At 35.0% G+C, this 19846-nt stretch overlaps 1 protein-coding gene across 1 annotated transcript in view; it reads right to left on the reverse strand.

Moving 5' to 3' along the window:
• Window positions 1-3605: 3605 nt before the first annotated feature.
• Window positions 3606-19846, reverse strand: part of Tmtc3 (transmembrane O-mannosyltransferase targeting cadherins 3) — a 44465-nt gene continuing 28224 nt past the window's right edge. The window contains exons 9-14 of the mRNA XM_060377964.1: window positions 19522-19642; window positions 17522-17633; window positions 12510-12613; window positions 11314-11483; window positions 9785-10011; window positions 3606-7433 (exon numbers count right to left, since the gene is read on the reverse strand). Coding sequence (XP_060233947.1) covers window positions 6619-7433; window positions 9785-10011; window positions 11314-11483; window positions 12510-12613; window positions 17522-17633; window positions 19522-19642 — 1549 coding nt within the window. The 3' untranslated portion in view covers window positions 3606-6618. The remainder of the gene's footprint in view (window positions 7434-9784; window positions 10012-11313; window positions 11484-12509; window positions 12614-17521; window positions 17634-19521; window positions 19643-19846) is intronic.

A 19846-nucleotide genomic window follows, 5' to 3' on the forward strand; every position in this document is an offset into this window, starting at 1 on the left:
ATAGTCCTCTGATAGGGGAGGTCTTCCATCTCTATTATCTGACCCTAGCCTATCAGATTTCATCAGGACTGTCTGGATCCTCTTTATCTATGGCTTAGTAAGGCCACCTCACCAGGGGGAGGTGATCAAAGAGCAGGCAAACAAGTTCTTGACCCACATGGAGACTGACCTGGCCAGAGGCTACCTCTGAGCAGGGGTTCTATATCCTCTTCATTCGTAGTCCTTGGTTGATGCATCAGTCTCTACAGGAGCACCTGGGCCCAAATTTTTTGGCTCTGTTGGTCTCCTTGAGAAGCTCCTGTCCCCTCCATGTCTTTCTATCTCCCCCTTCTTCCATACGATTCCCTGCACTCTGCCCAAAGTTTGGCTATGAGTGTCATCTGCTTCGATACCCTGCTGTGTAGTCTTTCAGAGGACCTCTGTGCAAGGCTCCTGTCCTGTTCTCTGTCTTCTCCCACTTCTGATGTCTATTCTGTTTGCCCTTCTGAATGAGGATTAAGCCTCTTCCCTAGGGTTGTCCTTGTTTAGCCTCTTTAGGAATATTTTAGTATGTTCATCCTATATTATTTGGCTAACTTCCACTTATGAGTACATACCATGTGTGTCTTTCTGCTTCTGGGTTACTTCACTCAAGATAATCTTTTCTAGTTCCATCCATTTGCCTGCAAATTTCATGATTTCCTTGTTTTTAATTGCTGAGTAGTATTCCATTGTGTAAATGTACCACAATTTCTGTATCCATTCCTCCACTGAATGACATCTAGGTTGTTTCCAGATTCTGGCTATTACTAATAAAGCTGCTATAAACACAGCTGAGCAAAATTCCTTGCTGTATGGTTGAGCATCTTCTGGATATATATGCATAGGAGTGTATAGCTGGGTCTTGAGGAAGCACTATTCCTAATTTTCTGAGAAAGCGCCAGATTGATTTTCAAATCATTTTACTAGTTTACATTCCCACCAGCAATGGAGGAGTGTTCCCCTTTCTCCACATCCTCTCTAACATGTGTTGTCACTTAATTTTTTGATCTTCGACAGTCTGATGGGTATAAGGTGTAATCTCAGGGTTGTTTTGATTTGCATTTCCCATTATATGAGTGACCTCAAAAATTCTACCAGAGAACTCCTTCAGTTGATAAACACCTTCAGCAAAGTGGCTGGATACAAAATTAACTTTAAAAAAAATCAGAAGCCCTCCTGTATACAAAAAAACCAAAAGGGCTGAGAAAAAAAATTAGGGAAACAGCTCCCTTTACAATAGCCACAAATAACATAAAATACCTTGGTGTGACTTTAATCAAGCAAGTGAAAGACCTGTATGAAAAAAAAAAAAAAAACTTTAAGTCTTTGAAGAAAGAAACGGAAGAAGATATCAGAAGATGGAAATATCTCCCATGCTCATAAATCAGGATTAACATAGTGAAAATGGCCCATTCTACCAAAAGCAATCTACAGATTCAATGCAATTCCCGTTAAAATACCAACACAATTCAGTACAGACCTTGAAAGAACAAGCCTCAATTTCATATGGAAAAAAAAATAGAAAAAAAAAAAAAAAAACAGAATTGCTAAAACAATCCTTACAATAACAGATCATCTGGAGGTATCTCCATCCCTGATCTCAAGCTGTACTGCGGAGATAGTAATAGTAATAGAAATGGCATGATACTGACATAGAAAGACCGGTGGATCAATGGAATCAAAGACCCAGAAGTAAACCCACACACCTATGGATACTTGATTTTTGACAAAAAAGTCAAAAACATACAATGTATAAAAAATATAGCATCTTCAACAAATGATGCTGGTCTAACTGGATGTCTACATGTAGAAAAATACAGATAGATCCATTATCTGTCTCCCTGCACAAAACTAAAGTCCAAGTGGATCAAAGACCTCAACATAAGACTAGACACACTAAATCTCTTAGAAGAAAAAGTGGGGAAGAACTTTGAATTCATTTGCACAGGAGATAACTTCCTGAACAGAACACCAACAGCACAGGCTCTAATATCAACAATCAGTAAATGGGACCTCATGAAACTGAAATGCTTCTCCAAAGCAAAGGACACTGTCAACAGAACAATAGCCTACAGACTGGGAAAAGATCTTCACCAAACCTACTTCTGACAGAGGGATAATATCCAGAATATAAAATGAACTCAAGAAGTTAAACACCAACAAACCAAGTAATTAAAAAATGGGTACAAAACTAAACAGAGATTTCTCAACAGAGAAATATCGAATGGCAAAGAAACACTTAAAGAAATGTTCAATGTCTTACTGTGTCTTTTACAGCCTTTCTCCCTCTCTTTCATAGTTCCCTGAGCCTTTGAGAGAGGAAATTGATGAAGACTTCTCACTTAGGACTGAGTGTTCCTGTTTCTCACTTTCTGCACATTGTCCAATGATGGGTCTCTTTATTAGTTCCCATCTACCACAGGAGGCAGCTTCTAGATGATGGCTGAGTGAAACACTTATCTACGGATATAGCAGAATGTCGTTAGGAGTCATTTTTATTGTTATGAACCTTTAGCAGAACCATAGTGTTTGATTTTCTGCTATTCCCACGGCCTATCTGGTCTTAGGTTCTTGGTTACCCAAGGAACGTCAGGCTTGAGTGGGCTTTAAATTCATTAAGATATTATTTGCTTATTCCCAGGTTTATGCCATAATTGCACCAGCATATGCACGCAGGTCACCTTTGTAGATTGGAGTATTCTCAGTTGGGATGGTTTTAAGTCAGAAAGGTATTGGTTACTCCCATGTTTGTGCCATTATTACACCAGCATATGCAGGCAGGTCACCAGCGTAGAGTGGAGCATTCTTAGTTGGATTGGTTTTTAACCTTTCTTTTCTAGTAGCATACAAAATACCTTCCAGTACCATAAAGAATAGTCAGTGAGGGTGAAAGGTTTAGTTAGGCACCTGCTTGATTTCTCCATGTTCAATGAGCTGTATAGGTGTTGTCTTCAGCCTTACCATTAGTTTGTGAACAGCAACTATTAGCCTTTGCAATAGCCTGGGTTGTCTGGGGGCTTTCATGAATCCCTTTTCATCAACAAATCAATTAGACATATCCCATTCTTGGCACTTGGTAGCAGAAGATGTTTATGGCATTGGGGCTTTGTTCAGCAGTTTGTCCTAGCAGCAGGTTTCCTCTTCACAGAATGAGTCAAATATATATCCTATATATTCTCACGAATGCTCCAAAGAAAAACTGTACCCAAAATTAGCTCTTCTAAGACCTCTTCTCCCACCTGGATTCTAATCTTTGTGACTCTTATTGTTCTTAGTGGCAAGAAAGTGGCTAGCATCTTCCCTCTCTGCTTTTTATTAACAATATATGGATTCCCTATACATGGATTTGAACCTGGACAGATACAGAAGTATATAAAAGTCCAAGCTTGAGTTTAGCCTTTTTATTTTCTTATTTTGGGTTCTTTCACCAATAGTTAAAAGTATGTCGTTATTAGGAACTATAATGTATGCTTTTCACAGTTCACTTCTAACAAAATTACATGCCAGCTCATTCCTTTCTTTCTGTAGGCAGACCTATTATATACAAAGTTTTGCATTTCATTTAACATTAAAAGGCAATCAGGTTTAAAGTTTTAAAAAGTAACAATTTAATAATGAATATTTAGAAATGTGATACACAAACAGCATAGTAATATAAAATGCATACATTTTAAAACTACTTTTTAATGAACCCTTAATGTGGGTTGGAGAGAAAAGTTTTATCAATTATCAGACATTTGGGGGAAGGGGCTCATTTTAAATATCATTTGGTCATGCAAATAAAAAAATAAATATGACAAATATATGGATTTTTGAAGTATAAACTGACATACAAATCTATATAATCTTAATAGTGTTCATTAAAGCATCTTTGAAGAAGCATTCTATAACATGAAATTGAAAACTCAGATGTAAAGAAAAGACAATGAGGTTTTATTAGAATTGTGTACTTCACATACCAAATAAGGAAGAGTAAACACAAAATGGTTAAAAAGTGATATACTTAGCTATTTTATTCTCTAAGTCACTGACTTCAGAAAACCACACACTGGGGCTGGACAAGGCTGTGGACGCCAGTACTCCAGTCACACAGGGTGCTGGAGTAGGATCACTTGATATTTTGAGTTCAGGACCTGTTTGGGCAGCACTGTAAGGCCTAGCCTCCAAGACGGGGTTGGTGGGTGGGGCTACTCAGTAGAAAAATGAGAAAATTCCTAATTTCAAATGTTAAACAGAAACAAAAACAACAATAGGAGCATTCAGAATTTAACTCCACTTTCTGTGTAGTGAAGAAAAACATAACACAGTTCCTTGAAGATTGTCAAAGCTCTGTCTTGTTTCTTTTGTTTTTGTTTGTTTTTTAATTCAGATATCCAAAGCACTAAACCACAGGATAGGTAATTGGGCTTAAAAATGCTAATATTCCCACAACTCTGAGGCAGCTGGGGGGTTGGGGGGAAGATATCATTCTCATTTGAATAGCTTCAATAAAACTTCATGCATGTAAGAAACATTAATTTGAGCATAAGAAAGCTTGATAAAACTTACTATTTCTATTTTCATGGAATAAATATTACTTAGAACATATTATTTAGTGAGATTTAAGCCATCAAAACTTATTTGGGTTGTATCACTAATTTACAAAGTCAACACAAGAGAAATCAAGAAACTTTCCTGAATGAATTTAGAGCAGTAGCCTTAACTCTTAACTACAAAACAGAATCACTCAAAGAAGTTTTGGAAAAACTGAAGTATGGTCAATTTCCTAGAAATTATATTTCATTGTTATGGGATGGGTGAGAATGCTTCCAAATTTTCCTATAAAATTAGATTGGGCTTCATTGATTGGTAATAATTAATAATTGCTACTCAAGATGGATTTGATCTGAATAAATTAAAATTCAAGTATGAGTACTTTCTTTGTGACAGACATTCTTATGAGTGCTAATAAAAGAATTTTATATAAAAATTATTGGATAATATTAATATTTATCCTTATCACTTGACTAGCTATATAAATTTAATAAAATAGTTCTCAAACTTTTATTATGTTTGCTGTTGTAAAAGGTTTCCTTTGACTTTGCTTACTGAACTGTCCTCCATTTAGAATTTTAACTGTAGTGATTACAAGCAAAACCTACATAGACAGAACAACAACTTCATTTTCAAGTCATAATATATGAGGTATTCTTCACTTCATATCTGAAGTCACAAAGCTATACTCTAAGAACTGAAACGAAAATATTGCTTTGATGTTTAACAAAATCTCCTGGGTCAAGAACTAAAACCCACTGGCATCAGTGCTGGAGTTAAATTATCTTAAAAAAAAAAATCTATGTCAGATCTTCTGGGAAACTAAAAGGAATGGGTCTTTAAGGCAGAACATGTTTCTTGTGACCTATTTATACAAGATTTCTTAGAAAACATTACAGAAGCATGGTTTCTAAGACATATATAATTAGAGATTAGTTAACTCAAGGGAACTAACAATTTAAACTAAAAGTTTAAAATTCTGATGAAAGATCAGTAGTTAAAATAAATACTTAATAAACTATAGACCATAACACATCAAGAATTTAGTGTTTAAAAATAAATGTCACATTGTTTTGCCTTCAGTTAAACAAAACTGACCATAGTGGTTTAGGCATCTAAGAATAATTAATGCATGCTTTTGGAAACAGAAAACGGATTTTAAGTTAAGACCAGAGAGACTACGATGAAAGAGATGACTATACTTTAATTACTTTAAAGTGTAAGGTAAGAATGTCTAGGACGTTTCAGTATGATGATATGTCAAGAAAGAGAACACTCTGGGGAGCAAAAGTCAATGAGTAGTCATGATTATGTAGCTCATGTCAGAATACTCAGTGTAAAAAAAGAGAAAAAACAGTATTAGCACCACAAGGCGTCTATATGGAGAAAATTTTACCTGCTTAATGATTACAGTTTAGAGTGAAGTATAAGTACGCAGTTATGTGAATGAACTCCTAAGCTAATATCTCATGATTTACTTTAAAATGTTTCTTCTACCATTCATTCTAAACGTCAATCAAAAAACACATAATATAACAGTATGCATTTGTAGTACAATGTCCCATGGTCTACAAGAAGAATTACTGAAGGAAAAAGAATGTCTTCAATGAATAGCAATCCACTGCAGGATCTGAAGTGGTACAGAAAATGAGAAAAGAGCTAATAAATGAATTCACAAACCCAGTACATACTGGATTTATCTCCAACGGTTCATCCTTGACACCACATAATATTTCAATTTTGATTAGTAGACAGATCTGCCAACTCCCGCACTCCCTTCAAAGAATTCCAACTTTTTCCTTTTATAATAAAGGTTCAAGTTTGTCACCTGGAATTTGAGATTTCTCCTATAGTCAACCGAATTAAAATGTGTGCCCTATCTTATACAACATATATTTTGGAGCAGATAGGTCTTCAATGAAAATCTTGTTTGATCCTATATAGAGGATCTTATGCAGTTTCTAAAAACCAATATATATTCTTAACATTTTTTAGTTTCTAGTACATGCAAACACATGATATAGACTGAAGGTCTTTGATACTGTTACATATTACAGAATAGTATTATTCTCCATTTAAAATACGCTCAATCTCTTCCAGCCTTTTCAAAGCAGCAACTCTTTTCTTTTCAATTTCTTTAATGTCTTTTGTTGTTTTATGGGGGGCCTCTTTGTCTGCATTTTTTATTGATTGCTTGTTGGATTTCAAGTTTTCATGATCATTTGTTTTTATGGTTTGTGTCGGTCTGGATGCACTTCTGGTTTCTTTTACATCCTCAGAAGGGATTTCATCTCTTTTTTCTATACCTGAAGTCTTATCAACTGGGGACAGTGGCTGTTCCACAATACCAGAAGAGGAAATTTTATCCCTGACTATACTCAAATGGCGTTGAATATATTCTTCATGAGGTGCTAACGCCAATGTTTCAACCAGGCATCTTTCAGCTTTTAGTAAATCCTTCTCTTCAAAGTATACAACACAAAGATTATGCTTTCCTTGCACATTGCTTGGATCCATTTCTAGGATCTTTTCAAAACACTTTTTGGCTCCAGGTATATCCTTCTTTTGGTTCATCAGAATATCTCCTTTTAAAATGAGACCCTTGGTATGGTCAGGATAGTATCTGAGCAGCTCTTCTAAAATTGGTAATGCCTTTAACTCCTTAGCAGTTTGTGAATACAGGAGCGCCAGGTTAAACAAAGCACTTCTGAAGTCAGGTTGTAATTTGATGGCTTTCTTCATCCAAATCTCAGCTTCAGAATCCTTTTTGTCATCCATGGCTAGCATGCCCAAATTGAAATAGCCATTAGCATCTTGTGGCTCTTCATTAATGTAGTTTAGAAGCCGTTTTCTAGCTTCAGGTCTGAGTTTAACTTCACCTAAAAATAATTTTATGTAAAGGTAATAAATTATCAATGAATCCTTTTCAGGTGTTTTCTTATATTACAAACTACAGCAGCAAAGCAACTTATTCCTGTACCTAAATAAAAAGTAGAAAACAAATACCTATTTCTTCATAGGGAAAACAAAGTGCATGAAACACTCAAATTGTAAGTTCATTTCCTTTTCAATCAGTACTTCAGGCACAAAGAAATTTCTTTAGTTTGGCATCTTATAGGGCATGAGAGAGGAAGAATAGGTAAGAGGATAAGACACAGGATTTCGATAGATGTGTATTCAATCACAGTTCTGTTAGTATTTTGTGTTTATAAACCAAACAAGTACTCTAATTTCTCTGGGCAAATTTCTCTCAGGCTTTTGCAGATGCTGCATGAGGTTTTATTAAGACACAGAACATTAATATAGTTTAAAACTGTTGGCCTCTTAGCTGGGGCAGTCTCTCAGCTAGCTACTAACTTAACTTCTCTGGCATTGTGTCCCTCCTTGTGGTTTTCACTGCCAGCTTTCCAGCTACCACACAGTTTCCCTTCCATGTCCATCCATTTCTGGCAGCATCTCCATTTGTGTCTCTGTCTGCCAGGAAGTCCTTCCCCATGGAAGGTGAGGAAGTAACATTTACATATTCTGTTAGCTGGGTGTTTCTGGCTTTCAATAACAATTAAGAACACACTTTTCACAGCCAGAAAACACAATATTTGTGGGTCAACCTAACATATGTGAGTACATACATAAAAGCTCAGCAAGTATTACAAAAACTATGAAGATCCAAGTCAGACTTTTTTTTTTTTTTTTTTTTTGTATGACAGCTAAGAACATTTAGGAAGTTTCATGACAAAAATACACTATTAAGTATAAAACTGCCAGGCCACAGAGGAAGACAATACAGCCAGGCCTAAGTAGACCTGACAGACTGGGGTCAGACAGAAGGGGAGGAGGACCTCCCCTATCTGTGGACTTGGGGAGGGGCATAGAGAGAGAAGAGGGAAGGAGGGTGGGACTGGGAGGAGATGAGGGAGGGGGCTACAGCTGGGATACAAAGTGAATAAACTGTAATAAATAATAGAATTTTTGTTGTTGTTGTTGTTTTTCGAGATAGACTCTTAGTAAATGAGGCTGACGCCTCGAACTCACATAGATCCACCTGCCTCTGCCTCCCTGAGTACTGGGATTATGGGTAAGTGCCATATCATCATACATTTAGATGAGAATGTGGGTTGGATAATGAGCATTTTTCATAATTATTAAGATTACAAAAAATACTAGTTTTCAAGTTTGTATTTCTTGAATATAAAACATAAATGTCTCTTTATATTGCTTTATGTATGATCAATAAGAAAAACCTGAAAATAAATCAATAGGCTCTTAGGTGAGTTACTATCTAGTACCTATATGTATTTGGGGTACTCAGTAGGCCTTTTTGGCCTAGTTAGCTAGCCTTTTAAATAGAAGATTTGGGAACATAAGGTCCACTTAAGCTACAAAATATTTCTAATTTTATGGTTCTTTAACTTCTGTAAAATTTTGAAGATACAAATTCAATCCATATGTAGAATATATAAAGATGTTTTCAAGCTAAAAATTAACACTGCAAATCATTTATGCTGTCTTGTGAAGGAAAGTATTCATATATAAAATATGGCTTAAAAACATGTATTTATTGTGATTGATCTTAATTTACTAAGTTATACAAAATACGAGAAATTACAATGATATTTTAAAACTAAATATATATAGATACACAGAGAATTTTCTTGTATGTTATGGTAAACTATGCTCTGGGATCCTTAAGCATAGTTGCAAATATTTTTTCACATTTTTTTTTTAACTATTTGGACTTTATATTTACTATACAAGTAGTTTTATTATGTTTATATAAATAAAATGATATTGTAGAGCCAGGTATGGTGGTGCACACCTATAATCCCAGCACTTTGGGAAGCAAAGGCAGGCAGATTTCTGAGTTCGAGGCCAGCTTGGTCTACAAAGTGAGTCCAGGACAGCCACGGTTATACAGAGAAAACGTGTCTTGGTAAACAAAAACCACAAAAATGACTGTATACTAGTTAGGGTCTAGTTGAGAGAGTACCTGAAAAGCTGGTTAACACACGGTAGAAAAATGAACAAGCAACACTGCCACATATGTCTCTTTGTGTCACTTGAAAGAACTTAATGTCCAGTATTTTAAATATTCTTATTATAAGTTGTCCAATGTACAACTTATAATACAATGTACAATGTTCTGGTGTAAACAACCTGTCTATAAGATATTTGTTATGGGTTTTGCAATTTTCAAATTGATTAAACAGAGACATGTTTTCAGGAAACTTACCTGATTCTTGCATTAAAATAGCAGAATTGAACAGTGCTAGCTTATGTTTGGGGTTTAGTTCCAAAGCCCGATTAAAGTTCTTCAGGGCTTCATTTGGTTCTTTAAGTTCAATATAGACAATTGCCAAGTTATACCACAGATCTGCATTATTTCTGTCCAGCTCTAGTGCTTTAAGATATGCTTCCTTTGCTTTCAGAGGTTTATTCATTTTTAAAAGCAACTCTCCCCTGTGTGAAACAAATAGAAAGGTTACATTACAGTCTTACTATGCTTCTTTAGAAATACCATTTTAGACTAAAAAAGTCTGTGAAACTAGCCTCAAATCTGAACTACATTTCAGCAAATCTAATTGAATATACCTTCAGATATTATAGAAGAAAAGTCCTTATGCAACTTTGGATGGTAAATGTGGAGGAATAATCAAAAAAGGGTGACAGAGGAAATGGGCTCATGGATAAATCTTACAAGAAGACAACTAGACTGCTGGGAGACACAGCAGCTAATTACAGCGGCAGATCAGTACATCAGATGATAACATTGGCGCACTTGAAAAAGATAAGATTGTTATTGGGAATTTCTGGCCTTTAAATCTGATGTAAGTCTTACTGTGCTGGTTCGCAGAGACTTTAGAAATTTGGAGTCTGAACATATATTAGCTTCAAAGTCTCCTTCAAAGTATTGTTATAGAATGACCATTCAAAGTAAAAGTAAGCAAGTAAGTAAACGAATGAATGGCTAGATAAATAAATGGAATTTCCAAATGGTTAGTTAGGAGAGCACTTGTGCCACCTGCAGGTAGCTTTCAGGAACACAACAGAAAAAAAAGTTGTCTATCATTGTCTATCTTTCTAGTTCCATTTTGGAGTTTGAGAACTTTAAAAAAGTTATTTTGCTTAAAATGAGTGAAGTTAATTTTACTAAGATAAATACAGCAACGTCTAGGCATGAGACCACAGTTATTATTTTAAGGCAGAGTTTACTGACAGTCTTATGGAATAATGTATGACACAGTGACTCCTGGATGAGGGAAAAATACAATACACAGTTTAGGAATAAATTTTTTTAATCCCAGAAAGTTAAATTCAGAATACATTTTTTCTCAGAGAAAGTTAAAATTATGATGAGCTTCATGTTTAGTATATAAAATATAGTTTAACATTCAATATCCCTTAAGTGTAAAAGTGGTAACATTTTCATGAGAATATACAAAAATATTAATGTGATGTCAGACAATTTTTTTTTCTTTCCTGTCAAACAAGAAGTCTATTTTGTGGAAAGGTGGCAGAGACAGAAAGACACTGATTGAAATTGACTAATATTGTTTACAAGACAAAATGGAACTAAAACGGAGCTACTTCTAGAACTCTTTCATATAAACCTCCTTCAGCTATTGTAATGATTTTTTTGTCAATTTTAAATTACTCAAGTTCGCCTGTCAGTCTACTATCTGTAATGGTAACTTAGTTGAAAAACACATGCAGATACAGCTTCAATGCTACAGTGGTAACTTCTAAAGTGAACTATGATACCTGCTAATGTACGCCTGCTTGAAGTCTGGCCTCATGCTTATTGCCTGTCGGTATAGCTGATCTGCTTCCTCCAGGCGGGACTCATTTGCTCGGATGAGGTTGGCCAGATTGATATAAACATTCAGGTGATTAGGGGCAATTCTGGCTGCATATTTCTTACCAGGAATAATCTGTTTAGGAGAAAAACATGTTTGTGTATTTGATAGTATAGTAGCAAATAAAAGTAACAAGTTAGTTTTCCTAGTGGCTTATTTCAAGAAACACAGAACCTACGGTTTTGTTGAGTTTTACTAATATAACAAAATAAATCATAAAAATGAAAAGCAAGCAAGCATGGTTGCACGTGCCTTTAATCCGAGCACTAGAGAGGCAGATGGAGTCCTGTGAGTTAGAGGCCAGCTTGTCTACATTGAGAGCCTGTCAAATAAAACACACACAGACACACAAGCAAGCACTTACAAACATCTGAAATATAAATATAATTTTTGACACTGAAAGACATATATTGTTTTCATTCATGCCAGCTATGAATTATTTCTGGCTCCTGTTTTACACTTATCTTTGTAGTCAGTTAGATAAACCAGAACTTTTAGAGGTCAAGGTCTCATATTCTACAACACAATTAGATTTCATTTCAGTCCAATTGTACACTTTATTAACTGTAATTCTGTAAAGAAAGTTATTTACCTCCTGGCTGCAATAGTAGGGCAGCTAGTTCTATTTCAGTGTCATGCTAAAATCTTGTTTAGTGAAGTTGGAAAATAAAATGCTATATTTAATAATTCAAGTTAAGTATTACACATAATATAAATAGAGATCTTTGGTACTATATATCTAATGCCCTTACACCTACATCACTGCAACAACCGATCAGTACAACAGACCAGCAGTGGTGTGCCTATTGCTTTACCGCTTGTTTCAATTTCTCTGATAGGACTACTTTTGAATGTACTCTTTGAAGTAAATAAATAAAATTTTCTTCATTCAGTGATTTATGATAATTCATTATCAATATCAGACATTTATGTCCTAAGATTCAGCATTTACATGTGAACAATACAAGTAATTAAAAAAATCAGTTGAACAAGAAATTATGTTTAACCAGGAACGAAAGAGTGGGGGGTATATTTATATCAGTGGAGTAAGCAAATTCGTTTGTATGGACATGACACAGTAAATAAAAAAAGGCATCGTACCTGAGGCATTAGTGACTTGGCCAACATATAAGATTCTTCAGCTTCTTTAGTTCTGTTTAAATTTTTGTAAGTTCTTCCGACATTCATGTGGGCACCGATGTCATCTAAAACAAAACAGAACATTTATTGGCAAATATCCTGGGCATTATTCATTGTAAGTATTGAGAAGGCAGCTCTCAGAAACCAGCAAGAGACCAAGAGCAAGAGGACTGTCCCTCTCTTTCTGTGAAGTTCTTCTCAAACAACTTGTAGCGTGCACTGCCATGACTGGAGGAACACTGCGTGCAGGGCACACAAGACGGGAAATGCTGAGTGCATCTTTGAAGGTTTAGGGCAAGAGAGATAAAGGCAATGGATTTCTTTACTACATTTTTACTCTACCATATACAGTTTGTTTCTGTCTCCTTAATCTCATAACTCTAGAATTTATTACAAATATACAGCTCAACTCTACAGGTGAAATGACTATGGTAAGTTCTGTAATTAGGACACGGATTTAACAAACAAATATGCACCATGGTAGAATTACAGCTAAGAAATGGAAAAACTTGTGATTAAGAGAAAATTTTGCAAATGTGATCAGAGTGGAATGTTAGGTTGGTGGGTTGACATAAGAAGTGTGGTAACTGTCTTAAATCATAATTCATTCTTACACCATTTATTTAAAGATCTGTTATGGTTATGTTAAGATCTGAATGTCAAGATCAAGAATTTGTATCTCATTTCCTGATAAGGAAAATAAAATACACAGTAAATTTATTTAGTGGGAGAAGAAATATGCATCTTTAAAAAGGATGAGGGTTAATTATATAATAGTTAAAAAAGATATAACACTAATAATTGTTTCAAAGGTTTGAAATAAAGATGAAAGGAAGGAAGACCTAAAACCAGACAGGTTTTACTCAACATCAATATCTAACAGACACGACAGAATTCCAATTATGATTACTACTTGCCTGCAACACCGATGCTTTTGTAATTGTGGAATAGTAGTTCTCTGAGTGCAACTCCCAGGACATATAGGGGCCAAGCATATATACCTTGGGCATTCCCCTAGGAGGAGAGCAACAGTCCTAAGATCTTGCTATATGATGTTCTTTATGTTTCAACTGAGTGCACTGCATAAAAACTGTCAGAGGACTTCATTTTGAGAAATGAATGTCCCTAACAATTTTGCTTCTAATAATGCTGAACTGCAAATGATCCAACAGTTCATGAGTAGATAAATGGCTGGACAAAGTGGTATATCCACATGAAAAAGTGTGACTCAGCCACATGAAGGTTTTGTTTTTCTTTTTTTTTTTTAATTTAAATTTGTGAACAACATTGATGAGTATCAAAATAATTATCCACAGCAAGAAATCCAGAAAAAAACATGAGTCCATAGAGGGTGATTCTGTCTACACACAGTTTTAGAAAAAGCGAAGACACATATATTAACTGAAAGCAGATCTGTTTTATTTGGGGGAAAGGGTGGGAAGAATTATAAAGGGAGAGAAAGACTTGGGACACAGATGGATATTTTCATAACCTTGGTGGGAATGGTCTTATGGGTACAAATACATAAAACCGTTTAGATTTTCAAAGGTTGCTTCTTTTTGCTATTCTTTGCACAGACAGTGTTCCTCAAAATTATCTTCAATTATTTATACTTACAAGTAATTCAATGTCATTTTATTCTCTGCCAAATGATAGTTCCTCGAGAGCCGTTCTCTAGCCATTAGTTCTAAACTCTATGCTTTATATTTTCATGTTTTAATTATAATTTTAGAAGACATGAACACACACTAGTACATTTTGTGTGTATTTATAAGTAATTTTTAAGTATCTTCTGTACCTTATAGCAGATATATTTCTTTGGTATATTTTGAGTTGGTTAATCAAAGACACTGAGGATCCTAAAGAAAGAAATTTATTCCTATTTTTATTACTGAAGTAAAAAAGCAATCAGAGACAAGAGTATTAAGATATCCTTCTACTTGCCTAGGAGCATTCTTTCCAAACAGAAATTAGGCACATGTGGCACAGTCAAAGAAAATCTTAAATGATTGTCATCCAGGAAACTTCAACAGTAAATAGCCTTGCACACTCTGCACAGCTCTCCCACATAGCCCAAGCCCCTAATCTATTGCTAAACCTATACAAGATTCTGTCATTCTGTTACTTTCTGCAGTATCTATTAATATCATGTCACCATATCATATGTAATATCTAGAAATATCACACTATTCTACCTGCCAAGTGACCCTAGGAGCATGGCTATATAGCTTAAGTCAAAAAGCACACTACGAATGCTATATTCAGGGTTTCCAAGTTTGTGTGCCTTAAGCTAAAGAAATTATAAGGATGCTATCTAGCTTCCTAGCCTATGACTTATTAAAATTTACCTTTGAAGTCATATTTAGGCTAGATATAGGATGTATGCTTAAAAAGATATATGTGAAAACTGAAGGGGCATTACTCAGGCAACATTCTGTGATACACCGCTTACACAAGGAAAACTGATCACTCATAATGACACATCACACATGCACTTGATTTAGGCTTTACAAAAATGCTGAGACAGAAATCACTACTTCAACAACAGAAGTGAGAGAGTTAAAAGTGAGCAGGTTTGAGATTCAGTGTGTGATATAAAAGTGATAATTTGAGCTGGCATGATGGCTCATTCATAAAGGTGCCAAGCCTGGCAACCTGAATTTATTCCTTTGGACCCACAAGACTGAAGGAGAGGACTGATTCTCTTAATTGTCCTCCGATTGCCACAAGCACAGACCACACACACACACAATGCAATAAAACTTTTTAAAAATGATAAAAATCCTAGAATGACAATCTAAGAACCTAAAAAGAAGTAAATTAGAATCATTACATTTAATGAATTTGCTTGTGTCTAGGACCAATGAGATGATGCAAATGTAAAACATGAGTAAGATGTTTAAGTTGCCAGCAGGAAGCTCCACGTTTTAAATAAACCAGTACTTCAAGCAAACTAAGACTTAGATTAGAAACAGTAACACAAGAAATAAGTCCACATGTATCTCACAGGACAGGTAAGAAAGAAAATGCAAGAGGCCTACAAACAAAGTGTATTTACTTAGCTAGAAAGGAGGATGCTTGGAAGAAAGGCCATGAGGCTGGATGTAAAAGACTAGTGCAGACAACAAAAGTATGTTAAGGTAGAAGACAGATGAAAGAGGAAAATACATTTTACCCTCACAAAGATACATAAATCAAAGAAGAAACATAGGACACACCCCCATGCTCCAAGCAAAACATGAAAAGTTAATGGAGACAGAATAGAATCAGTTACACTTCTATAACTTTTTTTTCACCCTTTTCTAATTGAAATTTGCTTTGTCTTAATGACAGTTACTCTGTCCCTCTTAGTGTGGTGACTATGAGGGTTTCTTATTCTGCACAACACTGGTCTTGGAGGAAGAGTAGTTTTTAATTATAATTCTCAGTGCTTTTTAGAAATTACTCAACTCCGATGACCCTTAAACTATCTATTCACATCTATGTTAAAGTGACCAGCATTTATTTGGCTCATACTCCTGGATCTTTTGGGCTCTAACATTACAACTGTCAAAATTCTTTAATTCCAGCAATGTACGTATGTATAAATTTTTCTTCTTTCTCCAAACAGGGTCTCTCCATACAGCCCTGGCTGTTGTAGAACTTACTATGTAGACCATGTTGGCTTCGAACTCAGAGATGCATTGCATTCCAAGTGCTGGAATTAAAGGAGTGTGCTGCTACACCTGGCATATGCATGCTATTTTTTAACACTGTGGCCTGGATGTTCTTTCTTTCAATAAATTTCACTTCTTTCTTACCTTAACATTTAGTTCAAAGACCATAATTTTACTAAGTAGGGAAAACTGAGACAGTGTCCACCCCTGCATTGTTTGTGGGATAGTTAAAATATGGGAATCATTCTACTTCTCTTTAAATAGAATAGAGTGATGACATCTGGTGATACTGGTAGCTGCATACAACTTTTGGTAAATAATTCTGCATACTTGAAATGTCAGGAGCACTCTACGGAAAAATACTGCTATTCTAGTTATTCAGACACCAACATTTCTTCAGATGTATCTACTGACCTTGTCTCTTTTCTTATCCCTTTTGAATCATATTAGAGTATAAACACTGTTATTATAATTGACTGCTTGGTCTTTTCTTTAGTAAAACACATCTGAAAAACATTCTAATCTTTATTAACAGAATAATTCATTACAGTAGCTGGAAAGTAGGAGGAGAAAAATATTTAACTATATCAATTGATTTAATTTTCAGGTATTAATTCAGGGAGCTAACAACGATTGGCAACTGTATATTTTTCTAGCTGTTTAGCTTTGCTTCATGTGGATATATCATGAGAGCTTACTAGAAATGTACAATTTCACGTTATATCTAAATCTGTATCAGAATACACACTAGAATAAGATCTCTAGATTTCTATGCACATTGAAGTTTATGAAGCACTGTCTTACATGACCATTTTGCATTCTTTCTTGTTCACACATCTCCAACTGTCCTTTCCTTTACTCTCTACTGGTGATTTTACTCTTTCACTGAGGAAACAGAAGCAAACAGAAGGCAACTTCAGGTTACTCCATATTATTCACCCACCTCCTATGCATTGTCTACACATTGTGTCTTCTTTGTTGCTATAATTTATTCCAGGTCCTAAAAGTATTGTAGCCCGTGTAGCAGATCCTGTCTATCTCCCCACAGCTGCACTATTACTTTTCTCAACTATACTGTATATGCTTGAAATATGACTTTTTCCCACCTAAAAGAAACTCTCATTCACTCATTCTCCTTTTGCCTAGCATCATAGCTTTTAAATTTTGTTCTATGATGTCTTCAATAACCTGGAACTCAGTTTAATAAACCCTGCACCCCTCATTCTTCTAATGGATATAGTGCCATTTAACAACTACAGTGTTAGTAAAGCAGTAGAAGATGAGCTAGTCTTCAACTTATTAATGAACACTGCTTACCTGGCTGAACATGGGTCGCCTGTAAGAAGTATTTCAAAGCTCTCTCAAAGTTCTTCTCATTCTCCAGAGCATGACCCACATTGTTCCACAATTTTGCATTGTTTTTATTCACCTAAAACACATATAAAAACAGAATGAGCTACAATCAGAAAAACAAACAAACAAATATCCAAAAATTTACAGTTCACATATTTGTTTCGTAAACTATTAGGAATGGGATATTTTATGGAAATATTCCTAGAAATGAGACAACAGCCTATGTACTCTGCCTTTCCTCTAACACAGCGATTCTCAACATTCCTAATGCTGTGACCCTTAACACAGTTCCTTATGTTATGGTGACCCCAACCATATAATTATTTTCATTGCTACTTCATAACTGTAACTTTGCTATTGTTCTGAATCATAATGTAAATATGTGTTTTACAATGGTCTTAGACAACCCCTGTGAAAGGGTCATTTTACCCAGAAAGGGGTTGCAACCCATAGGCCGAGAACCACTGCTTTAACATACTGTGGTTTTAACATACTATAAAGCCACAACAGTTTGAATTCACTTATGTATCAGAAATGTTCCCAAAGTTTTATCTGATTAGAGTACAATCCTGTTTGAAAACTATTGCTGTAGTATTTGTACTGTGTTTATGAGAGAGGTACAGAGATAAGAGAATATACTTAAGAGACTGTATTGATGCCTTATTTTTAGATGGGACGTATTTAAATCTACATATGTAGTTTACTAGGAAACTGGAAATGCTGAGATTGAGGTTGTGAAATTCATCTGTGTGTGGAGAATTCACAGATGGGTAGAATACAATATATAGCCAAAAGTGGAGCTATCGTGATTGGAACTGTAGGTTTTAATCAGTGTTCTGAGAATACAGGCAAGCAACATTCCTAATAATTATGGGAAACCATTAACATATAAAAATATGGATTAATAGCATGGTGGTGATGCTTCACTTATCAACAGAGCTACGAGGGAAGTAAAGCTGTGTGGCCATCCAATCTTAAGTGTAAAGATAACTTATATAAAGTATATAAGACGCTAAAAAAGATATTCCATTGGTTTCTGGAGTGAAGCAGAAAATTCTAAAGCTAAGTAATGGGAAATAAAGAAGTAGTAAAAAGGAGAGCTGGAGGAATGGGTTAGCAGTATAAAGCAGACTGGTCTCACAGGACCTGTTTGGTTCCTAGCACACATATCAGGCAGATGATAGCTGTGTTAAACTCCAGCTTCGGGGGAATCCAACACCTCAGTGAGCACCTGAATTCACATATACACATTCAGATACAGATTTCTGCAGATATACATAATTAAAAAAAAAAAAGTAGTCAAAAATTTAGTTTAGAGATTTGTAAAGGATGGGAGAGAGAGTGTTTGGAAAAAATTCTATTGATAACTTTAAAAAAGTATATATATGTGTGTGTGTATCTTTTAAAAATAATCCTCTGCGTCAGATGATTGTTCAAGGTTCCTGAATAAACTGCATTGAAAAAAAAAAATAATCCTCTGCTTACCAGCATCATTCCTAACAGTGTTGAACCAATGATACTTCTTCACACAGTGGGGGGACATTTTTGTTGTGGATTTCATCTCACTGAATAAATGATGCACTGATTATAAAACTCATGATTTTATGTACCATTAACAACAACTAAGCTACTATTTAACTATAAGATGTCATATCCTATATGACTTATCTTGCTGCTAACATATTGAAAGATTAAAAAAATGTGCACTCTAAAAACTAAGAAGATACAGTTTTATACTTAAGTATTTAACCATATGATTTTCAAGTACATTTAGTATAATACAAAACTATTTATATATCTTTTGGACATATAATCAAGTAGTACTTATGAAGTTTGGTTGTTATGTACTATATAAAAACAATGTACTGTTTCTTGACTAAAATGGAGCTAAATGTCTCCCTAAAGGTGGAATAATAAGTTTTGCAATATCACATATTCCTGTCTTCTGAACAGTAATACTTTACCTTTAAGGCTGACATAAACAATGTATATTCAGACTCCCAGTCCCAATTTCTATGGAGTGTTTTCAAGGCATGGGTCAGTATCACCATGGAGAGACAAACCCAAGAGAGCTTTTTCAGTACACTGTTGAAAAAAATAAAAATAAAAATTTAAAAATATCCAGAATATATAAAAAACTAAATAAGTTAAAAAGCAACAAATCAAACAATCCAATTAAAAAATGGGGTATGGAGCTAAACAGAGAATTCACTGTAGAGGAATGGAATGCACAATGGCAGAGAAACACTTAAAGAAATGTTCAACGTCCTTGGCCATCAGGAAGATGCA

Source organism: Meriones unguiculatus, chromosome 2 (assembly GCF_030254825.1).
Source record: "Meriones unguiculatus strain TT.TT164.6M chromosome 2, Bangor_MerUng_6.1, whole genome shotgun sequence".
In the NCBI taxonomy this organism is placed as follows: Eukaryota; Metazoa; Chordata; class Mammalia; order Rodentia; family Muridae; genus Meriones; species Meriones unguiculatus.